Raw genomic sequence first — 19,710 nt, 5'->3', positions numbered from 1 at the left:
AAGAGGGAGCGGGGGATGCAATGCACTGATCAGCCATGAAATACGGGCACCCTCATCACTGATGCCAGGGAACAATGCTCTGCAGATGGATTCTCTATGTGCTGCCACTTATGGGGTGGGAGGGGGGGTCTGTACACAAGTGATGAGCAAAGATGGAGTCATAATGAGGGGGGAATATATCAACAGGCAAATGGCTCAAATGATTGTGTTTATTGTACTTGACAAATATTTCATCTGGAGTGGAACAAATTATCGGTGGCAAAGGAGAAGAGAAGGATAGAAACATATGGAAACATATATGAGAAAGATACAATATCGATCGGTCGATAGATAGGATGAATTATATATATATATATATATATATACAGATTTGTAGAAAATGGCACAATATATATGTTGCATACAATGTTATGGGTATGTTAGATATTTATTAAATATAATATATAAGAATAATATATAAGAATTTAATATAGAGAAAAACTGATAACTGATTGAAGATAGATTTTTAGGGTGGACATATCAGGTCCAATGGATGGCAAGATGTTTACAATAGAATAGAACCATATGGACTAAAAGCTAATAAATATGATAAAGCTAATAGATAGATAGATAGATAGATAGATAGATAGATAGATAGATAGATAGATAGATAGATAGATAGGAGATAGATAGGAGATAGATAGATAGATAGATAGATAGATAGATAGATAGATAGATAGGAGATAGATAGATAGATAGATATGAGATAGATAGATAGATAGATAGATAGATAGATAGATAGATAGATATGAGATAGATAGATAAATAGATAGATATGAGAGAGATAGATAGATAGATAGATAGATAGATATGAGATAGATAGATAGATAGATAGATAGATAGATAGATAGATAGATAGATAGGAGATAGTTAGGAGATAGATAGATAGATAGATAGATAGATAGATAGATAGATAGGAGATAGATAGATAGATAGATAGATAGATAGATAGATAGATAGATAGATAGATAGATAGATATGAGATAGATAGATATCCCATGCACATTTTAACGATATTAATAACGAGTATATGGTATGTAAGATTAAATGCACAGCTCACAAAAAAAAAAATCTTGAAATGGAGACAGAGAAAGCGATCTATATATACACAGACATATATATCAGATACAGGAGTAAAAACGCGGTATGAAGTTGATAGAAACAAATATCAAACATAGATAAATGTTGACACAAAGATAGATTCGAGATTGGTACAACATATAAATGTAAAAAACTACCTTTATACACGTCAAGATAAATAGAGAGAGATAGATTAATAGATAGATAAATAAATAAATAGATTGGAGATAGATAGATAGATAGATAGATAGATAGATAGATAGATAGATAGATAGATAGATGGATAGATCCTGATGTTGATTACTTCATTCCATTTTAACTTGCATTGGGGGCATGTAGTTGTTGGAGATGCACAGGTGCCACATTGCCCTGGCAGCAGTAGTAGCCTGGGATCTGTAGTCCCCCTGAGCTGTGAAGCCACAGGTTGCAGTATGTTGTTGCCTGCACTGCGCCTGCCTGGGACCTGCCTCTCTTGGATGCCATAATATCAATCCACAGCAAATATCAAAGTCAAGTCGCGTAGGCAGTGACAGCAACCAGTAACAATAGGTGCAAGAGGCAGACAATGCGATGAGCTTGTATAGATATTGTAACAATGCAAATGAGGGCCAGGGGCAGAGCGCCTTATTATGTACATAAATACACTCAGCCTTCCTTGTGCCATCCCCAATGCAAGTGAGAGAAAAAAAACCTGCTGCCAGCTGTAGAAAGGCACAGACACTGCTTGGCATCCTCTGTGCTGCTGGTGTATAGGATGAGAGTGTAAGCTACAAGAGGGTCCAGGGATCCCCCAATGTGTCACTACAAGATTGGGATGTGAAGCCAGACAAGGTAAGGAACACACCCTCCATGGACACTGATTTATCATATCCATATGAGCTGCACATATGGACTGATCATACAGATGTGTACTATATGTATACAATAACAATTCACGGATGGAGATGAATTTATTAGGTAGGTGTTTCTGTACTCAATAGGTTTGAAAATCACATCTATTATATTATAATATTATGTCAGTAAATATTAATTTAGTTACTATATATATTTATAGGAAGAATACAATGTATATATTAATATGAGGGCTGTGGCTTCTTTCTATATACAGATGTGATGTATGTGGCTGTAGATACACAGGGATAGTTATATATATTTATATATATTTATAGGAAGAATACAATGTATGTATAATATGCATAGATACAGATGAGGGCTGTGGATTCTTTCTATATACAGATGTGATGTATGTGGCTGTAGATACACAGGGATATGTACAGCGCAGAGTATATTGCTGCAGGCAGGGGCTTCTCCTGGGGGACAGATTTTGGTGAAGTTAGTAAATGAGAAGTGACAGAGAGCGGCTGGAGGCTGTGCACATACTGCGATATTCACAGCATCTCCTGCTTCATCATCATCATCATCATCATCATCCTGCTGCTACACACAGATGTTGATCTACAAAGAAAATATATATTTTATTTCTTGTTATTCATTATTATTTTATTTATAAATGGACGTCGTCGCCTTCCATCAGTTCTAAAAATTTGCAACTATTATTATATAAACGAATAGTAACGTGAAACATAGGTTGTTTAGCACAGAAAATTCTGCACATTTTTTTTAGCCTGATATAATCTAATATCTCATCCGTCTGCAATGTGTCTGTGCAGGGGTTTTATTATACCGGTTCTGTATTACAGGTATAATGTGCACATCATTTACTATGTGGTTATAGTTATTTACCCAAACTAATATTTAAATGACATTTTGTGTATAATAATAGTAGTAGAAATTGTTGCAGAATTTATTGTAGAATATTTGTGTAGGGTGCATGGAAAAAGAAACAAACTGATAATAGACAAATGTTAATAGATGGTAGATAGATATGGATTTATTTATACTCAAATCTAAAGGTTAATTTAAAATTATATATATAAAAATTAAAATTATATACAAAGTGTATATATATATTATATACACTTTACTCTGAATGTTGCATTTAATATGCTGTTTTATGCTAATTTATGGAGAGTTGTAAAGTGTCCTGTCGTGCTCTATTCACATCTAAAGCTGCATTGAAGCTGCATCTAGGACATGGATCCGCCTGAGCCTGCAGTGTTTACCCGGTAGAGGGATAATGTTGCAGGCAGCACCTGCTCTATGGGTGCAGGCCGGTCCCGTGCAGGAGATTTACAGCTTTGCATGTTTTAAGTCTCCCCCTCCTTCCCCCCAATAGTGTGCAGGATCCCCCAGCCCTGGCATTAGGGTGAGCTGATCCCCTCCACACGTGCCCAGGAGCTGAGGGGTCTCACAGATGAAGCAGGGGGGATAAAGGGATTTTCCAGGCGCAATGACTGGTTAGCGCCGGGTGTTAGTGCAGCGCAGTGAGAGGTGATATCTATACATCTCCAGACCCATCCTAAAATCATCATCATTATGTTATCTGGAGGAGCAGGAGATATCCCGAGGTGTAAACACAGGGACAAAGCCGGGGAATGGATGGAGGACATTGATGTGGATACATGGGGTATCATTACTACAGGATTCCTTCAGTGCAAGAACTACACATGTAAGGAAAAACACGAGAGAATACATAATATTGGAAGTGCAGGAAAAGTTCCAAATAAAAACACAATATTATGGAAGTAAATAAATGCCATTATGTAGAAAGAGGAGTTTATCTTAAAAAAAATAGTAATTAATCTAATCTAATCTATCTAATATTTTCTATCCATCATCTTTTCCAAAGTCAGTTTTATTTTTTGTACTTTTTGTGCCCATTGACTTCAATATCACTGTTCCATATTTATTTTATCTATGTATCTAGATATCCCTAATATTTATTTCCTAGGTCTAATATAACATTTTATTATATTAAATTATTATATTATTATAAAATCATATTATATAAAAATAATATATATAAATATATATATACAATAACGACGATTAGGATTTATTTCTCTTATATTTATCTGATATATCTAGTTATTTTTTATAGATCTATATGATCTTTCATATCATCATAGTTTTATTCATCACTCTTCTCAATATTTATGTATCTATATTGATTTTTTTTCATACTTCTCCATACAGCTATCTTTAATATTACTTCATCTCGATACATATTATGAGACAGGGCTATATACTAGGTGTGTTTACAGCCAGCTACAAGGTCTTGCGGTGTCTATGTGCAATGGATGGATGCCTAAGTGCACATATTGTGCATACTGTCCGCTCCATATTCTCATCAGCAGTAAGTGTATGAGCCGGGTGTGCACAGCAGTATGAGAGCCTGGTGTGCACAGCAGTGTGTGAGGCGGGTGTGCACAGCTGTGAGTGTGTGAGCCGGGGGTGCACAGCAGTAAGTGTATGAGCCGGGTGTGCATAGGAGGGAGTGTATGACCCGAGTGTGCACAGCAGTGTGTGAGCCGGGTGTGCACAGCAGTGAGTGTATGAGCCGGGGGTGCACAGCAGTAAGTGTATGAGCCGGGGGTGCATAGGAGGGAGTGTATGACCCGAGTGTGCACAGCAGTAAGTGTGTGAGCCGGGGGTGCACAGCAGTCAGTGTGTGAGCCGGGGGAGCACAGCAGTCAGTGTGTGAGCCGGGGGAGCACAGCAGTGAGTGTGAGAGCCGGGGGAGCACAGCAGTGAGTGTGAGAGCCGGGGGTGCACATCAGTGAGTGTGTGAGCCTGGTGTGCACAGCTGTGACGCCAGTGCTACGTGCCTGCAGTGTCTGTACCTGTGTAGAGGGAGCTCAGCTCACACTGCAGACACTGAGCTGGAATGAAGGCTGCTTCCCACTGAACCCCAGGATCCTGCAGCAGGGTGTCCAGGCAGGTAAGTAGCCGTCACCATGCACCAGAGATGAGTGTGGATGCTGCTGGAGGATGTAATGAGGATGATGGCACTTGGTGTCCTCTATCCTTGTCATTAGAAGCACATAGGAAAGGCTAGAAGAATGGAGGCAAACACAAGAGAGGCATATACCGCCCATGGGGCTCCTCTGCATGAGCAGCCATCATCCACTACCCAGATCTCTGCAATAAAGCTACATTCTAATAACCTCATCCACGATAAGAAAAGCAAATGTCAGAATTATTAATGCTCCTATACAACATAAGAGCAAATATCAATATTCCCATACAACACACAGGTGGCATCTGCACCCTCAGAGCTGGGCACACATGTGGCATATGCACCGTCACAGCTGGACACACAGGTGGCATCTGCACCCTCAGAGCTGGACACACAGGTGGCATCTGCACCCTCAGAGATGGGCACACAGGTGGCGTCTTCACCCTCAGAGCTGGGCACACAGGTGGTATCTGCACCCACAGAGCTGGGCACACAGGTGGCACCTGCACCCTCAGAGCTGGGCACACAGGCGGCATCTGCACCCTCAGAGATTGGCACACAGGTGGCATCTGCACCCTCAGAGATTGGCACACAGGTGGCATCTGCACCCTCAGAGCTGGGCACACAGGTGGCATCTGCACCCTCAGAGCTGGGCACACAGGTGGCATCTGCACCCTCAGAGCTGGGCACACAGGTGGCTTCATGCACATACACTAGCAGGATACTATCATGATACAATTATTATTTTGCGATGTATACTGTCGCTTCTCATCTTTGCTGTGTTCTCCCTCATCGGATTATAACATTTTTAAAGCACCGTCATATTTTAATTTGCGTCTGCTGTATTTATATAGTAATGACCATCAGGATGATAATAATGTATCTTATAAAGCGCAATGTGTAGCAAATAGATCATAAATACAATATATCTTTGATGTCTGAAAGGAGCTGGTTGTATCTTATGTGTACATCAATATTATATTAATATCTATTATATATGTGTATATTCTGCATTGTGTGTATAATATAAATATCGCTATCTATATTACAATATTTATATAAGTATGTACAGTACATTTTGGAATTGATGGTGGCGATTTTACATTATAAAATCATGAGTTGAGCAAATATTAAAGTCAATTCAGAGCTCCATCCATGTGCATAATAGTGTGTAAATATAGTTCAGTGATACAGAATGTATATATATGTTATGTTTTTATATATTCTGTATTGTGTATAGATATATGTATCTACATCTCTATATTACGATACTTTTATTACTGATATTACGATACGATACAATTATATACAGTAGATTTTAGAGCAGATCTTGAACATTGCAACAATTTTTAATAGCATGAGATGTACATATTACTAAATTCATCCTTCTCCATCTATGTGCCTATAGATTATCCAGTTATACAGATTATATATCTGGTATATATGTGCCTATATATTGCATACAATTGGCTGAATCTCCTCCTATGTGAGCCGTGCTATGGCCGCTTTTGCACAGGGTGCCGAGCTGTTCTCTGCGGATAAATTGGGCAGAAGACGTGTGTAAGGAGCCGTGTGAATAAGGCAGGACTGGGATAAGCCGCCGCAGACGGTCGTGTGCCAGATATTTCATGTCCCGTTGAGTGAATTAATGGAATGGATAAAGCCCCAGACTGGTGCCCTGTCATCTGCCACCCCATTGATAGAGGACCGGCGGAGGGAGGGTTAACAATCTGGGAGCGAGGAGGCTTTAATTCCAATCTAAACATGTAATCCAAGCATCACTTATCAGGGGGCAGTGACAGCTCCCTGGCACATAACCCGGCGGCACTGGTGACTTTATTGTGGAGGGTGACACAGAACAATATCCACCTAAACCCCCTGTATCATGATAACACAGGGAGGGCACTGCCAGGAGCTCCCTATGTGTCACCTATAACACCCAATGTTATGCCTCTGACTTTTGAGCAAACTCAAGAAATAAATAATCAGGATCAGCTTTTCCATTATCACATTTATTGTGCATTTAATTCCAGCATTTGTTCATTCAATAGGCGAAGTTACAGGGTATACAACAAGAGGGGGCTATGGCTCAGGCTTGGGTGGGTTGTATTGTCATTGTTGTGTCAGTGTTTATGCGGTGACAATGAAGTGACAGCCTTGAAGGTAGACGCTGATGCGTAATGTCTATAGTCCCCTATATAATATGAAGTTTATATTATATTTACTGTATATTCGTGTCATATCATCAGTATTGCGGAACTATGTGCTGTCAAGCTACAAAGTAACGTTGGGACAGAGGAGTCTGACACATTGTAACGCTGGAGCAGAGGTGGATACATTAGTCTAATATTAAGGCATACAATAATAGTCATCTACAGCCTCACAGTGCTATGCACATCTCTGATATCAGTTACTTACCTATATACTGTAGATCCACATGTGTTTGCATTGCCTACATGTTGTAGTCTCAAGTGCACTTTCATATCTCAGGACCTTCCATATATCTGGAACAGAGGTGGGTATACAGTGCAGCTATCCTAATTGTCTTTATCTGGAGCCTCACAGTCCTATTAGTTACTTACCTACATATCCCATATACCCACATGAGTATATACTCCCTTCATGCTGCAGTCTCCTGTGAACTCCCTTCATGCTACAGTCTCCAGTGAACTCCCTTCATGCTACAGTCTCCAGTGAACTCCCTTCATGCTACAGTCTCCAGTGAACTCCCTTCATGCTACAGTCTCCAGTGCACTCTCTTCATGCTACAGTCTCCAGTGCACTCTCTTCATGCTACAGTCTCCAGTGCACTCTCTTCATGCTACAGTCTCCAGTGCACTCTCTTCATGCTACAAGCTCTCTCCTCATCCAGCAGTCTCCACTGAACTTCCTTCATGCTGCAGTCTCCAGTGTATTCTGTTCATGCTGCAGTCTCCAGTGCACTCCCTTCATGCTGCAGACTCCAGTGCACTCCCTTCATGCTGTAGTATCCAGTGCACTTTCTTCATGCTGCAGCCTCCAGTGTATTCCGTTCATGCTGCCGTCTCCAGTGCACTCCCTTCATGCTGCAGACTCCAGTGCACTCCCTTCATGCTGTAGTATCCAGTGCACTTTCTTCATGCTGCAGCCTCCAATGTATTCTGTTCATGCTGCCATCTCCAGTGGTCTCTCTTCAGTTTCCAGTGCACTCCCTTCATGCTGCAGACTCCAGTGCACTCCCTTCATGCTGTAGTATCCAGTGCACTTTCTTCATGCTGCAGCCTCCAATGTATTCTGTTCATGCTGCCATCTCCAGTGGTCTCTCTTCAGTCTCCAGTGTTCTCTCTTCAGTCCCCAGTGCACTCCCTTCATGCTGCAGTCTCCAGTGCTCTCTCCTCAGCCTCCAATGCACTTCCATACCCCAGGGTAGAGGGTCCAGTCCAGGTCTCAGTGTGTGTGAGTGCAGTGTCCGGAGGTCCCTGGTTCTCCTTCCTTCTCCTGAACACAGAACCTCTGTCTGTCTGCGGCTGCATTTCCTCCTTACTCTATGGGGAGTTAACCTCTGCAGCGCCGGCCAGTCCTCTCAGAATAATCCTAATAAAGCTCACATCATACAAATATGACTCCTTCCTGCTCTTATTACCACGACAGTTCATGCTACGTCGCTGCAAGCCCCTCCATGCCATAGAACTTTTGTAATGCGATAGATCTGCAACTACAAGCACTTCCAGTAGAAAAGCCTCCAACAGCTAAAAAAAAAAGTCTATATAACAAACTGCAACTTTTTGGAAATATCAGAGGCGCTGCCATTATGTTATTATAACAAAAACAAAATCACTATATACTACCAGCAACATCATCATAATTCCCATAATCATTAATAATTGAAATGATCTTTCTCTTGTAGCCACAGGCTGATTGGAGATTTATTAAAAAAGAGGAGAAAAACTTCATTTCCTTGTAAATTTGGCAGCAGATGGTGACGTCAGGGAGCAGGCGTCTGGATGGCTGCATTGGCGAACTAGAGAGACAGCATCAAAAGCCAAACCAGCCTCCTATTACCTAATTACTAACTTTCAGCCCTTTAAATCCCCCCCCCCCCCCCCCCCTTTACAAATCAAACAAAGGGTCCAGTCCGGCCCAGAGAGTAGTGTCCCTGTCTCCAGCCTATACACACCCTGCATTGATCATCACCCTACAATACAATCCACTATTAGCATTAACCCCTTCGCTGCTTCCCTGTCTGCAAACAACATCACCAGGCCGGTTTAATGGGTGAATTAACATGTTTTTCTTTAATTAGTTGTGTGTTTTTATGTGTTGGGGGGAATTGGACACTACAAAGCGTCAATTTGCATATTCTAATACTTCTTTGTGAGGGGTTTGTCCAGACTTTACCCTCATGACTAGATTGTTTATTTTACTATTTATGTGGTAATCCATACATGTCACAGCCCCACTCACTGGCTGCACAGGGGCTTATGGCCTGGACCCCACAACACACTGATATTTCACCCCACATCGTGTGTGTATGAATCCAGGGCTACAGCAGGTCACTATATGGAGTGACTGTACTGTGATACGCAAATGTAACATATCAAGGGTCTGTTTGGAAATATTAATATCTCTACATCTATCTAATATATTAAATTTTTAAACGAATTTTATGTTTTTATTTATATCACTTTATATTTAATTTTTATATGTTGTATTTGCTAATTTGTCCACCTTTAAACATATTTTTTATGAATGCTCAGCCTAGTTTATATATCTAACCGGATACATACGTAAGAAAAGTGTTTGAATGTTTATAATTAATTTAGAAATAAAATATTCAGACTATATTAATAGGAAACTAAATGTTTTAGGAAAAAAATGCAATCGCTCTAACCTTATGCTTGGTTTAGTAAATGAGATAGATGTGAGAGAAAACAGATTAGATAGATATGTGATAGATAATAAAGACGAGATAAATAATACATGCATATGAGAGATTAGCCAGATATAGATAAAATATAAAACCAACAATTTCTATCTCATATTATCTATGCATATATCTCTTTATCTATTCGTGTGTATGCATAGATATATCTATAGACACACACCATTTTTATATCTACCATTTAAGATCCTATTGTATAAATCTACTATGTGCTTTGTATTGCATGTGTATCCATCTACCATCTACATCCATCCCATCTATGTATTTACATGTTTAATCATCCTGTTTCATCTATGTATCCATCTGTCTTTACATCTATCCATCTTTATATCTATGTATTGAATGTGTATCCAACTTTACATCTATGCATTGCTTATGTATCCATCTTTATATCTATGTATTGAATGTATATCCATCTATGCATTGCTTGTGTATCCATCTTTATATCTATGCATTGCTTGTGTATCCATCTTTATATCTATGTATTGAATGTGTATCCATCTATGCATTGCTTGTGTATCAATCTTTACATCTATGCATTGCTTATGTATCCATCTTTATATCTATGTATTGAATGTGTATCCATCTATGCATTGCTTGTGTATCAATCTTTACATCTATGCATTGCTTGTGTATCCATCTTTATATCTATGTATTGAATGTGTATCCATCTTTATATCTATGCATTGCTTATGTATCCATCTTTATATCTATGTATTGAATGTGTATCCATCTTTACATCTGTGTATTGAATGTGTATCCATCTTTACATCTATGTATTGCATGTGTATCCATTCTGACACCCGCCCACATACAATACATAAATGATCAGCCCCCATAATGATGCATGATGAGTATACATGGAGAAGTGCAATAAACATTTACAGCATGTATAGTGTATGTAAATCCTGCAGCAGACAATCCCTCCCATTAGTGGGCTCACTAATGAACCCCCCTCCAATAATGAAGCCCCCCTCCCCCCGGGGCTCTTTAGATGTTTGGAGTGAATTAGGGAATGTGGATTTTCAGGGGAGTGACCAATGGCAGCAGCTGGCTGAGTGACTGTGCCCTGTGATTGGCTGGCCGGGGGTTATTAGCTGTGCGAGTCGTCCTAGTTCATGTCTAGTGAAGGGAGTCCAGCTGGCGCCAGGGCTGACATAGGATGCTGCGGGATGTTACAAGGGAGGCCAGAACCAAAGAGGCTGCCATCTGAGTAACAGCCTGCACTCACTGCTCTGCCTGCACTGCTGACTGCTGTAAGTAACCCTCCTGCATCCCCTGTACTGGATACAATGTAACTTCTATTGTTTCACTATTATTCTCCCTGCTACAACGTAACGTCTCTAATTATTCTACTCTGTGTTGCTACTTTACAATGTATCTACAAGTCATAGGGATACAATGTAACTTCTCCAACTATTCTTCACTCTGCTACAACGTAACGTCTCTAATGATTCTACTCTGTGTTACTACTTTACAATGTATCTACAAGTAATAGGGATACAATGTAACTTCCATCGCTATTCCACATTGTGCTACAATCAGTAAGTGTGATGTTGCAATGTGTTTATCAGCTCTGATACAATGTATTCACTTCTTCCATCTAGTCTCACGATGTTGTGATTATTACAGTGTCACTGCTCTACATCATAATAATAATAAGAGCAGATGTTATCAGGGTGTGACGCTGTGTATGTTGGTGACTGGCTACATATTTGCCCCTGGCTGGGGTATTTGCTGGCATGTGGGGCTGATACGATAAGAAAAGTGAAGTATAATGTGCTCTGTACTTTTTACAGGTGTTCCTGCTTCTTCTCTTCGTTTGAGGACTTAAAGGGGATTCACTTTCACTTTCAGAAGCCTGAGTGATAGAAGGCTATAGGGATTTGGGTGTATTTGGGAGAGAATCTCTACTATGATGGAAGTGGCCACCGACCAGCCTCGCTGGATGGCACACCACGCTGTGCTTAATGGGCAGCACCCAGAAAGCCACCACCCAGGACTGGCACATAACTACATGGAGCCAACACAGCTTTTACCTCCTGATGAGGTCGATGTGTTCTTCAATCATCTGGATTCTCAAGGAAATCCTTATTATGCCAACTCTGCCCATGCCCGGGCCAGGGTGTCGTACAGCCAGGCACACGGTATGTATATGCCCTGTATGTGGGTGATGTGTATATGTGGTCGTGTTTAGGGGAACACTAAGCTTTAGCGCAATCTTTGAAATACTTCCTTCTGCATTGGTTGCTATCTTCTATTAACCCCTGCTTCGCCACTGTCAACAAGAGAGGGTCCCACCAAAGTTCATACCTGTTGCAGAAACTTGCTTCTTTTTGACTAATAGAAATAAATCTATTGTTGCTCCTCTATCCCAAAAAGAAACATTCGGCCTAATATTAGATTCCGGAGTAGGGGTAATGTCTGTATTCTGCGGGGGCCTGTTGAATTTTGTAATATACTATATATAATCTCAGGGTATTAGCAACTTCTTAATCTGAGAAGGGGGTCGCAGGCGTCTGCTATTGATATGTTTATAGAAATATAATATATTGTCTATTCTTAGCATACGATATAATGTAGTTAAATATTATAAGATAATGAAGAGGGTCTTTCTACGCATAGACATGACTGGATCAGGTTGATCGGGGACATGTTATGGTGCAGATCATGTGAGAGCATGATATTCGGATTTAGCTTTTCTCATGTGAGAATACTATGAAGTTATTGTTTGTTTATAAACAATATATTGTATATGTTTTCCTATATACCACCACTAATGCCAGGGTCTTGTGTCTACAGCTCGTCTAACCAGTAGCCAGATGTGTCGGCCACACATCCTGCACAGCCCTGGACTGCCCTGGTTGGAGAGTGGCAAGTCTGCCCTGTCTGCTGCCCACCATCACAACCCCTGGACGGTCAGCCCCTTCGCAAAGACCCCCCTGCACCCTGCAGCCACCGGTGGCTCCCTGTACCCAGGTGGGGGCTCCTCAGGGGCTACATCCACCTCACACTCCAGCCCGCACCTGTTCGGCTTCCCCCCGACCCCTCCCAAGGATGTATCCCCGGATCCGGGCAGCGCAGCCTCCCCCACATCCTCCAGAGCAGAGGACAAGGACAGTATCAAATACCAGGTGTCCCTGTCTGAGGGCATGAAGATGGAGGGGGGAAGCCCCTTGAGGAGCAGCCTAGGACACATGGGCACTCAGCCCTCTACCCACCACCCCATTCCCACCTACCCATCCTATGTGCCCGCTGCCCATGACTACAGCAGCAGCCTCTTCCATCCTGGCAGCCTACTGGGAGGCCCAGCCTCAAGCTTCACCCCAAAACAGAGGAGCAAGAGCAGATCCTGTTCAGGTAAGAACTCCAAACAGCTATAAATGATTAGTAGTCACTATATATAGAGGTGCCAGAATAACTTCCAATAACCTGCACATTGATCAAAGATGATCCATAAAGTTTTCCATCCCATCCCAAGAATTATTAGGACCTCACTTATAATATATGCATCGTGTGACGTCAGGATATCTACTTATAACGCCCCCCCTCTATGTAAGGAAACAATGTAACTTCTGTTGTATATACATATACTATATCCATACGGCTCAGGAACACACACTGGCACAAGCTGTATGGATTTGTTAAACATGGCAGGGATAAATAACTATCAATAGGTGGGCTACAGACCCTTCAGGGGGAACTGGCCACACTACAAACATGACCTCATCCATTGGGGAAGCTTAGTGGGTGACTGTTGGCTCGGAGACTTGGGCTAATAGATTAAATATGACTTTACCATTACATTCCACTTCATGAATATACATGAAGATCCACAGTCTGCAGAAAAAAAATAAAAATTCCTGCTCAAATAGATATGTAATTTTTTTTTTTTCGTAATTAACAAAATATTATTGCATAAATATATCTATATCGAAAATAGAAATCTTCTATAAAATTGTGGTATAGAATTCTAATCAAATGATCCATATATCATTGCAGAAGTTTTCTATACAGAAGTAAAATCGCGTTAAATTAATTTCTAAAGTTTTTAGTAAAATCTGCGCCATAGTTTGGGTTTTATATATATATAATATATATATTTTTTTAGAAATTCCGATTTAGGATAAAATCTGCAGATATTTATTTTATTATGATATATCCCACATAGAATATAAGTGGCTGAGGATGATGGTCTGACAGTAGCAATCGCTATCGGAAAGGTCTTATAGCGTTATATATTATTATAAATGTATTTGTCGCACTGCTTGTTATTTGTAATCAAAAAAAGAAAAAGAAAAACAGGAAAAGTTTTAATTAGGAAATTCTAAACCTTAGGACGAGTCCTGCTTCCTGTGCAGACCGGGAGGAAATCTCTTCTCTGGTCTTTTATCCGTGTCACTTACTTTTATTATTGGGTTATGGATCTGTTTCTATTCCTTTTATGTTGCGTTTTTAGAGTTCTTAATTGCTTTGTTTTTTTTTGTATTAAAAATAAAATATCGTTATTGATGGGGGTCAGAAGTTTTTCGTTACAATGTATCTGTAATATCTACAGCCTATTACAAATAATACATTTCCTTTAATTGCATACTGTGAAATAATTGTTTTGTACTATATTTGGATACAATTCTCACTATTTGGGAAATAAGGGGGTGCACTGATTTTACATTGATCTGGATGCATGTATTTTATATATATTATATTTTGGTGTTCCCCTGTGATTCCCCCTCTCTCTCCCCATTTGCTTCTGTATGATTTGTGTCTGGAGATCAGTGCAAAAATATTGTGAATTTGTTTTTAAAGAAAGAAATCCGGTTTCTTCGTGTTTCCATTTAGAAGGGAGAGAGTGTGTGAACTGTGGAGCTACAGCCACCCCGCTATGGAGGAGGGACGGCACCGGCCACTATCTGTGCAACGCCTGCGGCCTCTACCACAAAATGAATGGTCAGAACAGACCACTCATTAAACCCAAGAGGAGACTGGTAGGTGCCATCCTGGGTGCTGGGGTGGGGGTTATCCTAACCATGCAACCTGAGCACTTGTAACACTACAACTCCCAGCATGCTGGTCACAGCAGCTCTTTAATATCACTGACCTCTCTTTAGTTTTACAAATGACTTATCCTGATGTGATTAATAGTTTCCATATCTATTCCAATATTGGCAGAAGAGCTTGCGATCTGTTAGTGAGGGGATGGGATTGGAGAGTAAAGTTATGACATCACCTTTCTTCATATCCTGATGAAGTGGTTTTGCATTATCGGGTGGAAACTTTATCTATGTATTTGCTTAGTTTCTGTAGATGACAGTCTCGTATTGCCCATGGGGTAGGGGCATTGCTACCATGATGAGGGCAGTCATAATAATCTTTGAGGACTGTGCAATGTTTAGTCTACCTATATATACAACCTTCTGTATCATATCTCTAACACTGCTGGGACTTGTAGTTCCACGGGTTAAAACTCAGCTTGAAAAGAATGCAAAAAACTCCCTTGCCAGCAGCTCCTATCCCTTATCAGCCCCATAAATCAGGGGAACACCCTGGCTGTAATGTGGCTGGGTGCAGGGCATGGAGTCTCTAGTCTTGTGTAGTCTAGGGCAGCACAGTGACTCTTTAGTCCCCCTCTCTTAGCTTTTCCATGGAGTCACCTCTCTCCACTTTGCCTTTGTTGTACAGGGCTCTATGTGAGCTCATGATGGAAGCTTCCTATCCGGATATCTGCATTGTGCTGATAAGGAAACCTCGACTCTCTGTTTCCGGACATAAAATAAAAAGTTTAGAAGAGTTTACCCTAGGCGAGGCTGGCCAATACTTTACAAATAATGCCTCTGAGGTTAATAATAATAAATGGAGGAGCGTTTTCTTGGAAAGGTTAAAGAGAGAAGGGGGGGAGAACATGAAAACAAAAAAAAATATTAACCCCTAAAGTACCAGTCTTCAACTCTTAGCCTTTGCACTGACCTCTAAGTCATCCTGCTAGAAGGTTACTCAGAGAAGGGGAATTCCTTTGAGTCACCTAGAACATTAAGCTCTTCTGCCTAATTGACTTTCAGGCTTAGAATAGGGAACTCCCTGGTGGCTGCATTGTTAAGAAGCCTGAAAAACAAATTATTAAGGGTATTAAAATAATGCACAGAATGGCAGACCCCAGTGTGAAACTATATCAACATGAAGGGATGGGATAAAAGTTTGCAATTCCAATTGTACATTGGATTGTAATGTTCAATGGTAAATAATTGAGGGAACATCTGATATGTGTGTAAATTAAACTATTATAAACTGTATAGGTAAAATAGGGCAAACGCTAATGATTTGATCACCAGTGCCCAACTGGGCATGATCTATTATATTTTAGGACATATATCTCTAGCGGATTTAATCTGTATATTAATCTAAACTAATTTAACTAATTAATCTAAATTAATCTTAACTAATCCAAAAAGAGAATTGCTGTTTAGTCTGCAATAGAAGGGTCTCTTAAAGTTTTATATGCAAGAATATTATATTATGGAAAAGGCGCTAGGTAAACTATGTATTGGGCACCACTACTTATGTATATATGTAAAAAAATTGAACTTTAATGACTTTTTGCTAGATGAACATTGCTTATAAATATTTGCATGTGACATGTTGACATTTGGTAATATTGTAATTGTTACATTGTTGTTAAGGCGCATACTGACCGCTCTTGATCTGTCTTATTACAGTCCGCAGCTCGGAGAGCAGGGACCTGTTGTGCGAACTGTCAAACCACCACCACAACCTTATGGCGGCGCAATGCAAATGGAGACCCAGTGTGTAACGCCTGTGGACTGTACTTCAAATTACACAATGTAAGTTGCCCCTGGTAATGGGATGCATGCTATGGTGGAGCTTGGCTTGCTTGGAATTCAATGAGATTGGTTTCTGTTAGGTGCTCCCCGGGGTAATGCCTCATTCATCCTCCAGCAAAGCAATGCCACATCCAATGTGACCTAACAATGCAACAGCTTGGCTACTGCAGCCCTGTAAAAACCAAGGGGAGATGGAGAGACAATAGCCGCACAATCATCCCTTCTCTTTCAATTTGTTGAATTAATCTGGATGACGACTGTTTAACCCCTCGGCTGCTTATCCTAGTGGTTAAAGTCTATGCATCAAATTGGTGACCTAATAATAAAAAACAGCATCTATAAATTCTATAATTCCCTTGTGTCAAATCCCTATAGTAATCCATCCCCTTCTTGCAAGAGAACTTGCCACTTTGTGCCAAGTAATACTCATATAGCGCCAATTTATTCCACCACTTATAATGTAGTCATCAGTCAGGACCTGCATGGGATAACTACGTATTATTGACCTAACGGAGGCACGAAGCACAATGTGCCGCTTGTCTCAACGTGACGCACTCTTGCCTCCGTACACTCTTGAATGCTGGTTTGGTCATCACAAAACAGGTGCGAATATTTTTGCAAGATAATTGTTCGTCAACTAACGATAAGACGGTCTTTATTCAGGAAAAAAAAAAATCTGATAAATAAAAACCAGCTGTAGCCCCCGCTCGATAGATGGGATGTTATTTGCCGTCCATGTTGTTTAACATCTTAATTGTCAAGGAAATAGCATTAACCTAGCACATCTATTCCGCAGGAGTGCAGATGTATTGTACATGGTTTAAATTAGGCCGAGTCTGATGTTCTTGTATTCTGTTACAGGTGAACAGGCCCCTGACCATGAAAAAGGAAGGAATTCAGACCAGGAATAGGAAAATGTCCAACAAGTCCAAGAAAAACAAGAAAGGCTCGGAGTGTTTTGAGGAACTTTCAAAGTGTATGCAGGAGAAGGCCTCCCCCTTCAGCGCAGCTGCCCTGGCTAGTCACATGGCTCCGATGGGGCATTTGCCTCCTTTCAGCCACTCCGGCCACATCTTGCAGACACCGACACCCATCCACCCTTCCTCTAGTTTGTCCTTTGGGCACCCACACCCATCCAGCATGGTAACAGCAATGGGATAAATATAATCCATGTACAGACTATACAAGAGCACGTGGGCATTGCCTGGGTTGGCGCCCGGAGTCCTCCGAGAAGACAATGTAGAACTGGCTTGCACCTCGCCTGTTGCATCTGATAGGACTTACACATTGGACTTACACAGGACTCTTTGGTGGGACCAGATAAGCACTTTCCTCCCCCCTGGACTGGAAATAGGAATAATCTGTTTTCCACTTGCTGACCAACCCGCAGTGAAGGTAAAAAGGTGGACGTAGTGAGATTTTATCTTGTTACTTTCTTTTTTTGTTTCTTAATTACTGTGAATATTGTAAATACATTAACGTCTCTTGAGGGTGGAAAAGACCCAGTGGTAGTTGATGCTGGATTTATACTGCAGACTTGTTACAAATGGACTCCTTTATATATAGAAAAAACAAAGTTAAAAATCTAAGACTTAATTTTAAAAAAAGAAAAATATTTATTTTTTGCTCCTGGAATTTTTTTTTCTCTCTCCAAATCCGTCTATGCCATTGTCCTGGGGGGTGTAATCTGTTCTGAGCTTTTTGCGCTGTTGCCGCTTTTTGGACAAGACCACCGTTCCGTCTTTGACCTGAACTTAACCCTTCTGCTGCTGGTGGAAGAGTATTTGGACTCAACGACCATGAAAGCAAACAAACATTTGAACATTTTGTTTTATGTGGTTTTTCCGTAAGTGATTTCACCTGGTCCAAGATTTCTAGGGCATTTTATTTTTTAAGGTTCATTGGCTCCAGTCCCCGACATTCTTTGTTGGCACGTGCCAGATTTCCTTTAATTTCAAATATTTCCCATGCAACAAAGAAAAACTATATTTATACTCCTGACAGGTTTTAAAAAAAAAAATTTCAGAATGTCTTCTTCTACGTGTGGCCTCAAGTATTTGATCAATAGTAGCAAAACTTCACCTTGGATCCTATTAAACATTTCAGAATATGGAGGCAAAAATGATTTTTTTTTAAAAATCTTTTAGTAAAAACTTAGAAAACTGGCAAATCATAATTTAAAAAAAAAAAAAAATATCTTAATGTGAAAATGTAACATATGCTTGCCCTTTTCCCAAATATCTTAAATGTTAACAATTTAATATCACATTGTTATGTATATATTATTAATCTTGGGGCAAAGCTGGGTGGAGGATACAATACAGCAAATAAACCCATCCGTGTACAAGGAATTTTTTTTTTTTTTTTTTTTTTTAATAAATATTACTGATATTCACATGTTATAAATACAGAACACAAATATTTGGACAAAAAAAAAAAAAATAAGGGCCAGGTTATATAAGGGGAAGCGTGAATAATCAGGACAGGCATAGATGCATCCATTACCAAGATGGTTGATGGAGGAAAAAAAAATAATAAGGGGTTTGGGATTGCGCCCTAAGGTCCTTTAAAATTTCGTTAAACTCTTAGCAGCCAGGAAACACTTCAGCAATTGTCCTGATCTCCTGGCTGCATGAGGGGTTAATGTTCATGGTACAAGTTGTACATTTTTTTTTTGTACCTTTTTATTTTATTTTTTAACGGGTTTGGGAGGGAAATCTGAAGAAAAAGATATTACTGATACAAGAAAAAAAAAGTGCAATATCTTGCCAGCCTGCAGTTCAGTCTGAGGCCCGGAATATAAATTATTTTGTATCGGTAGCCGCATAAAAAAAAATATTATACAGTATTTTTTTTTTTATTTTTTTTTACCTTGTTTTGTTTAGTGACCTTAAGTTATTGTTGATTCTGTACACCATGTTTATATTAATGTCTGTAAAAAGTGTATGCTATCCTCCTATTCAATGAAGGTGAAT

The 19,710-nt window shown here is 40.1% G+C and overlaps 1 protein-coding gene across 5 annotated transcripts; it reads left to right on the top strand.

Annotated features, from left to right (window-relative positions):
- Window positions 1-1,658: 1,658 nt before the first annotated feature.
- On the top strand, window positions 1,659-18,865 carry GATA2 (GATA binding protein 2). Of its 5 annotated transcripts, none has more exons than XM_072126905.1 (6): window positions 1,659-1,950; window positions 11,699-12,046; window positions 12,702-13,259; window positions 14,706-14,884; window positions 16,610-16,735; window positions 17,597-18,865. In XM_072126905.1, the coding sequence occupies exons 2-6, from the start codon at window positions 11,815-11,817 to the stop codon at window positions 17,894-17,896; spliced, it is 1,395 nt and encodes a 464-aa protein (XP_071983006.1). In that variant the 5' UTR covers window positions 1,659-1,950; window positions 11,699-11,814; the 3' UTR covers window positions 17,897-18,865. The 5 variants fall into 5 exon arrangements, with proteins under 5 accessions (XP_071983006.1, XP_071983007.1, XP_071983008.1 ...); XM_072126906.1 differs by lacking the exon at window positions 1,659-1,950 and adding an exon at window positions 4,861-4,960; XM_072126907.1 differs by lacking the exon at window positions 1,659-1,950 and adding an exon at window positions 9,091-9,232.
- Window positions 18,866-19,710: the final 845 nt, after the last annotated feature.

The sequence above is a fragment of the Engystomops pustulosus genome, chromosome 10 (genome assembly GCF_040894005.1).
Source record: "Engystomops pustulosus chromosome 10, aEngPut4.maternal, whole genome shotgun sequence".
NCBI lineage: Eukaryota > Metazoa > Chordata > Amphibia > Anura > Leptodactylidae > Engystomops > Engystomops pustulosus.
This window is presented reverse-complemented; position numbering and strand designations above follow the sequence as displayed.

Coding starts and splice junctions, on each gene's coding strand:
- GATA2 (XM_072126905.1), top strand. CDS start 11,815: ATGATGGAAGTGGCCACCGACCAGCCTCGCTGGATGGCACACCACGCT. Junction 12,047..12,701: donor GTCGTACAGCCAGGCACACG/GTATGTATATGC, acceptor TTGTGTCTACAG/CTCGTCTAACCAGTAGCCAG. Junction 13,260..14,705: donor CAAGAGCAGATCCTGTTCAG/GTAAGAACTCCA, acceptor TTGTTTTTAAAG/AAAGAAATCCGGTTTCTTCG.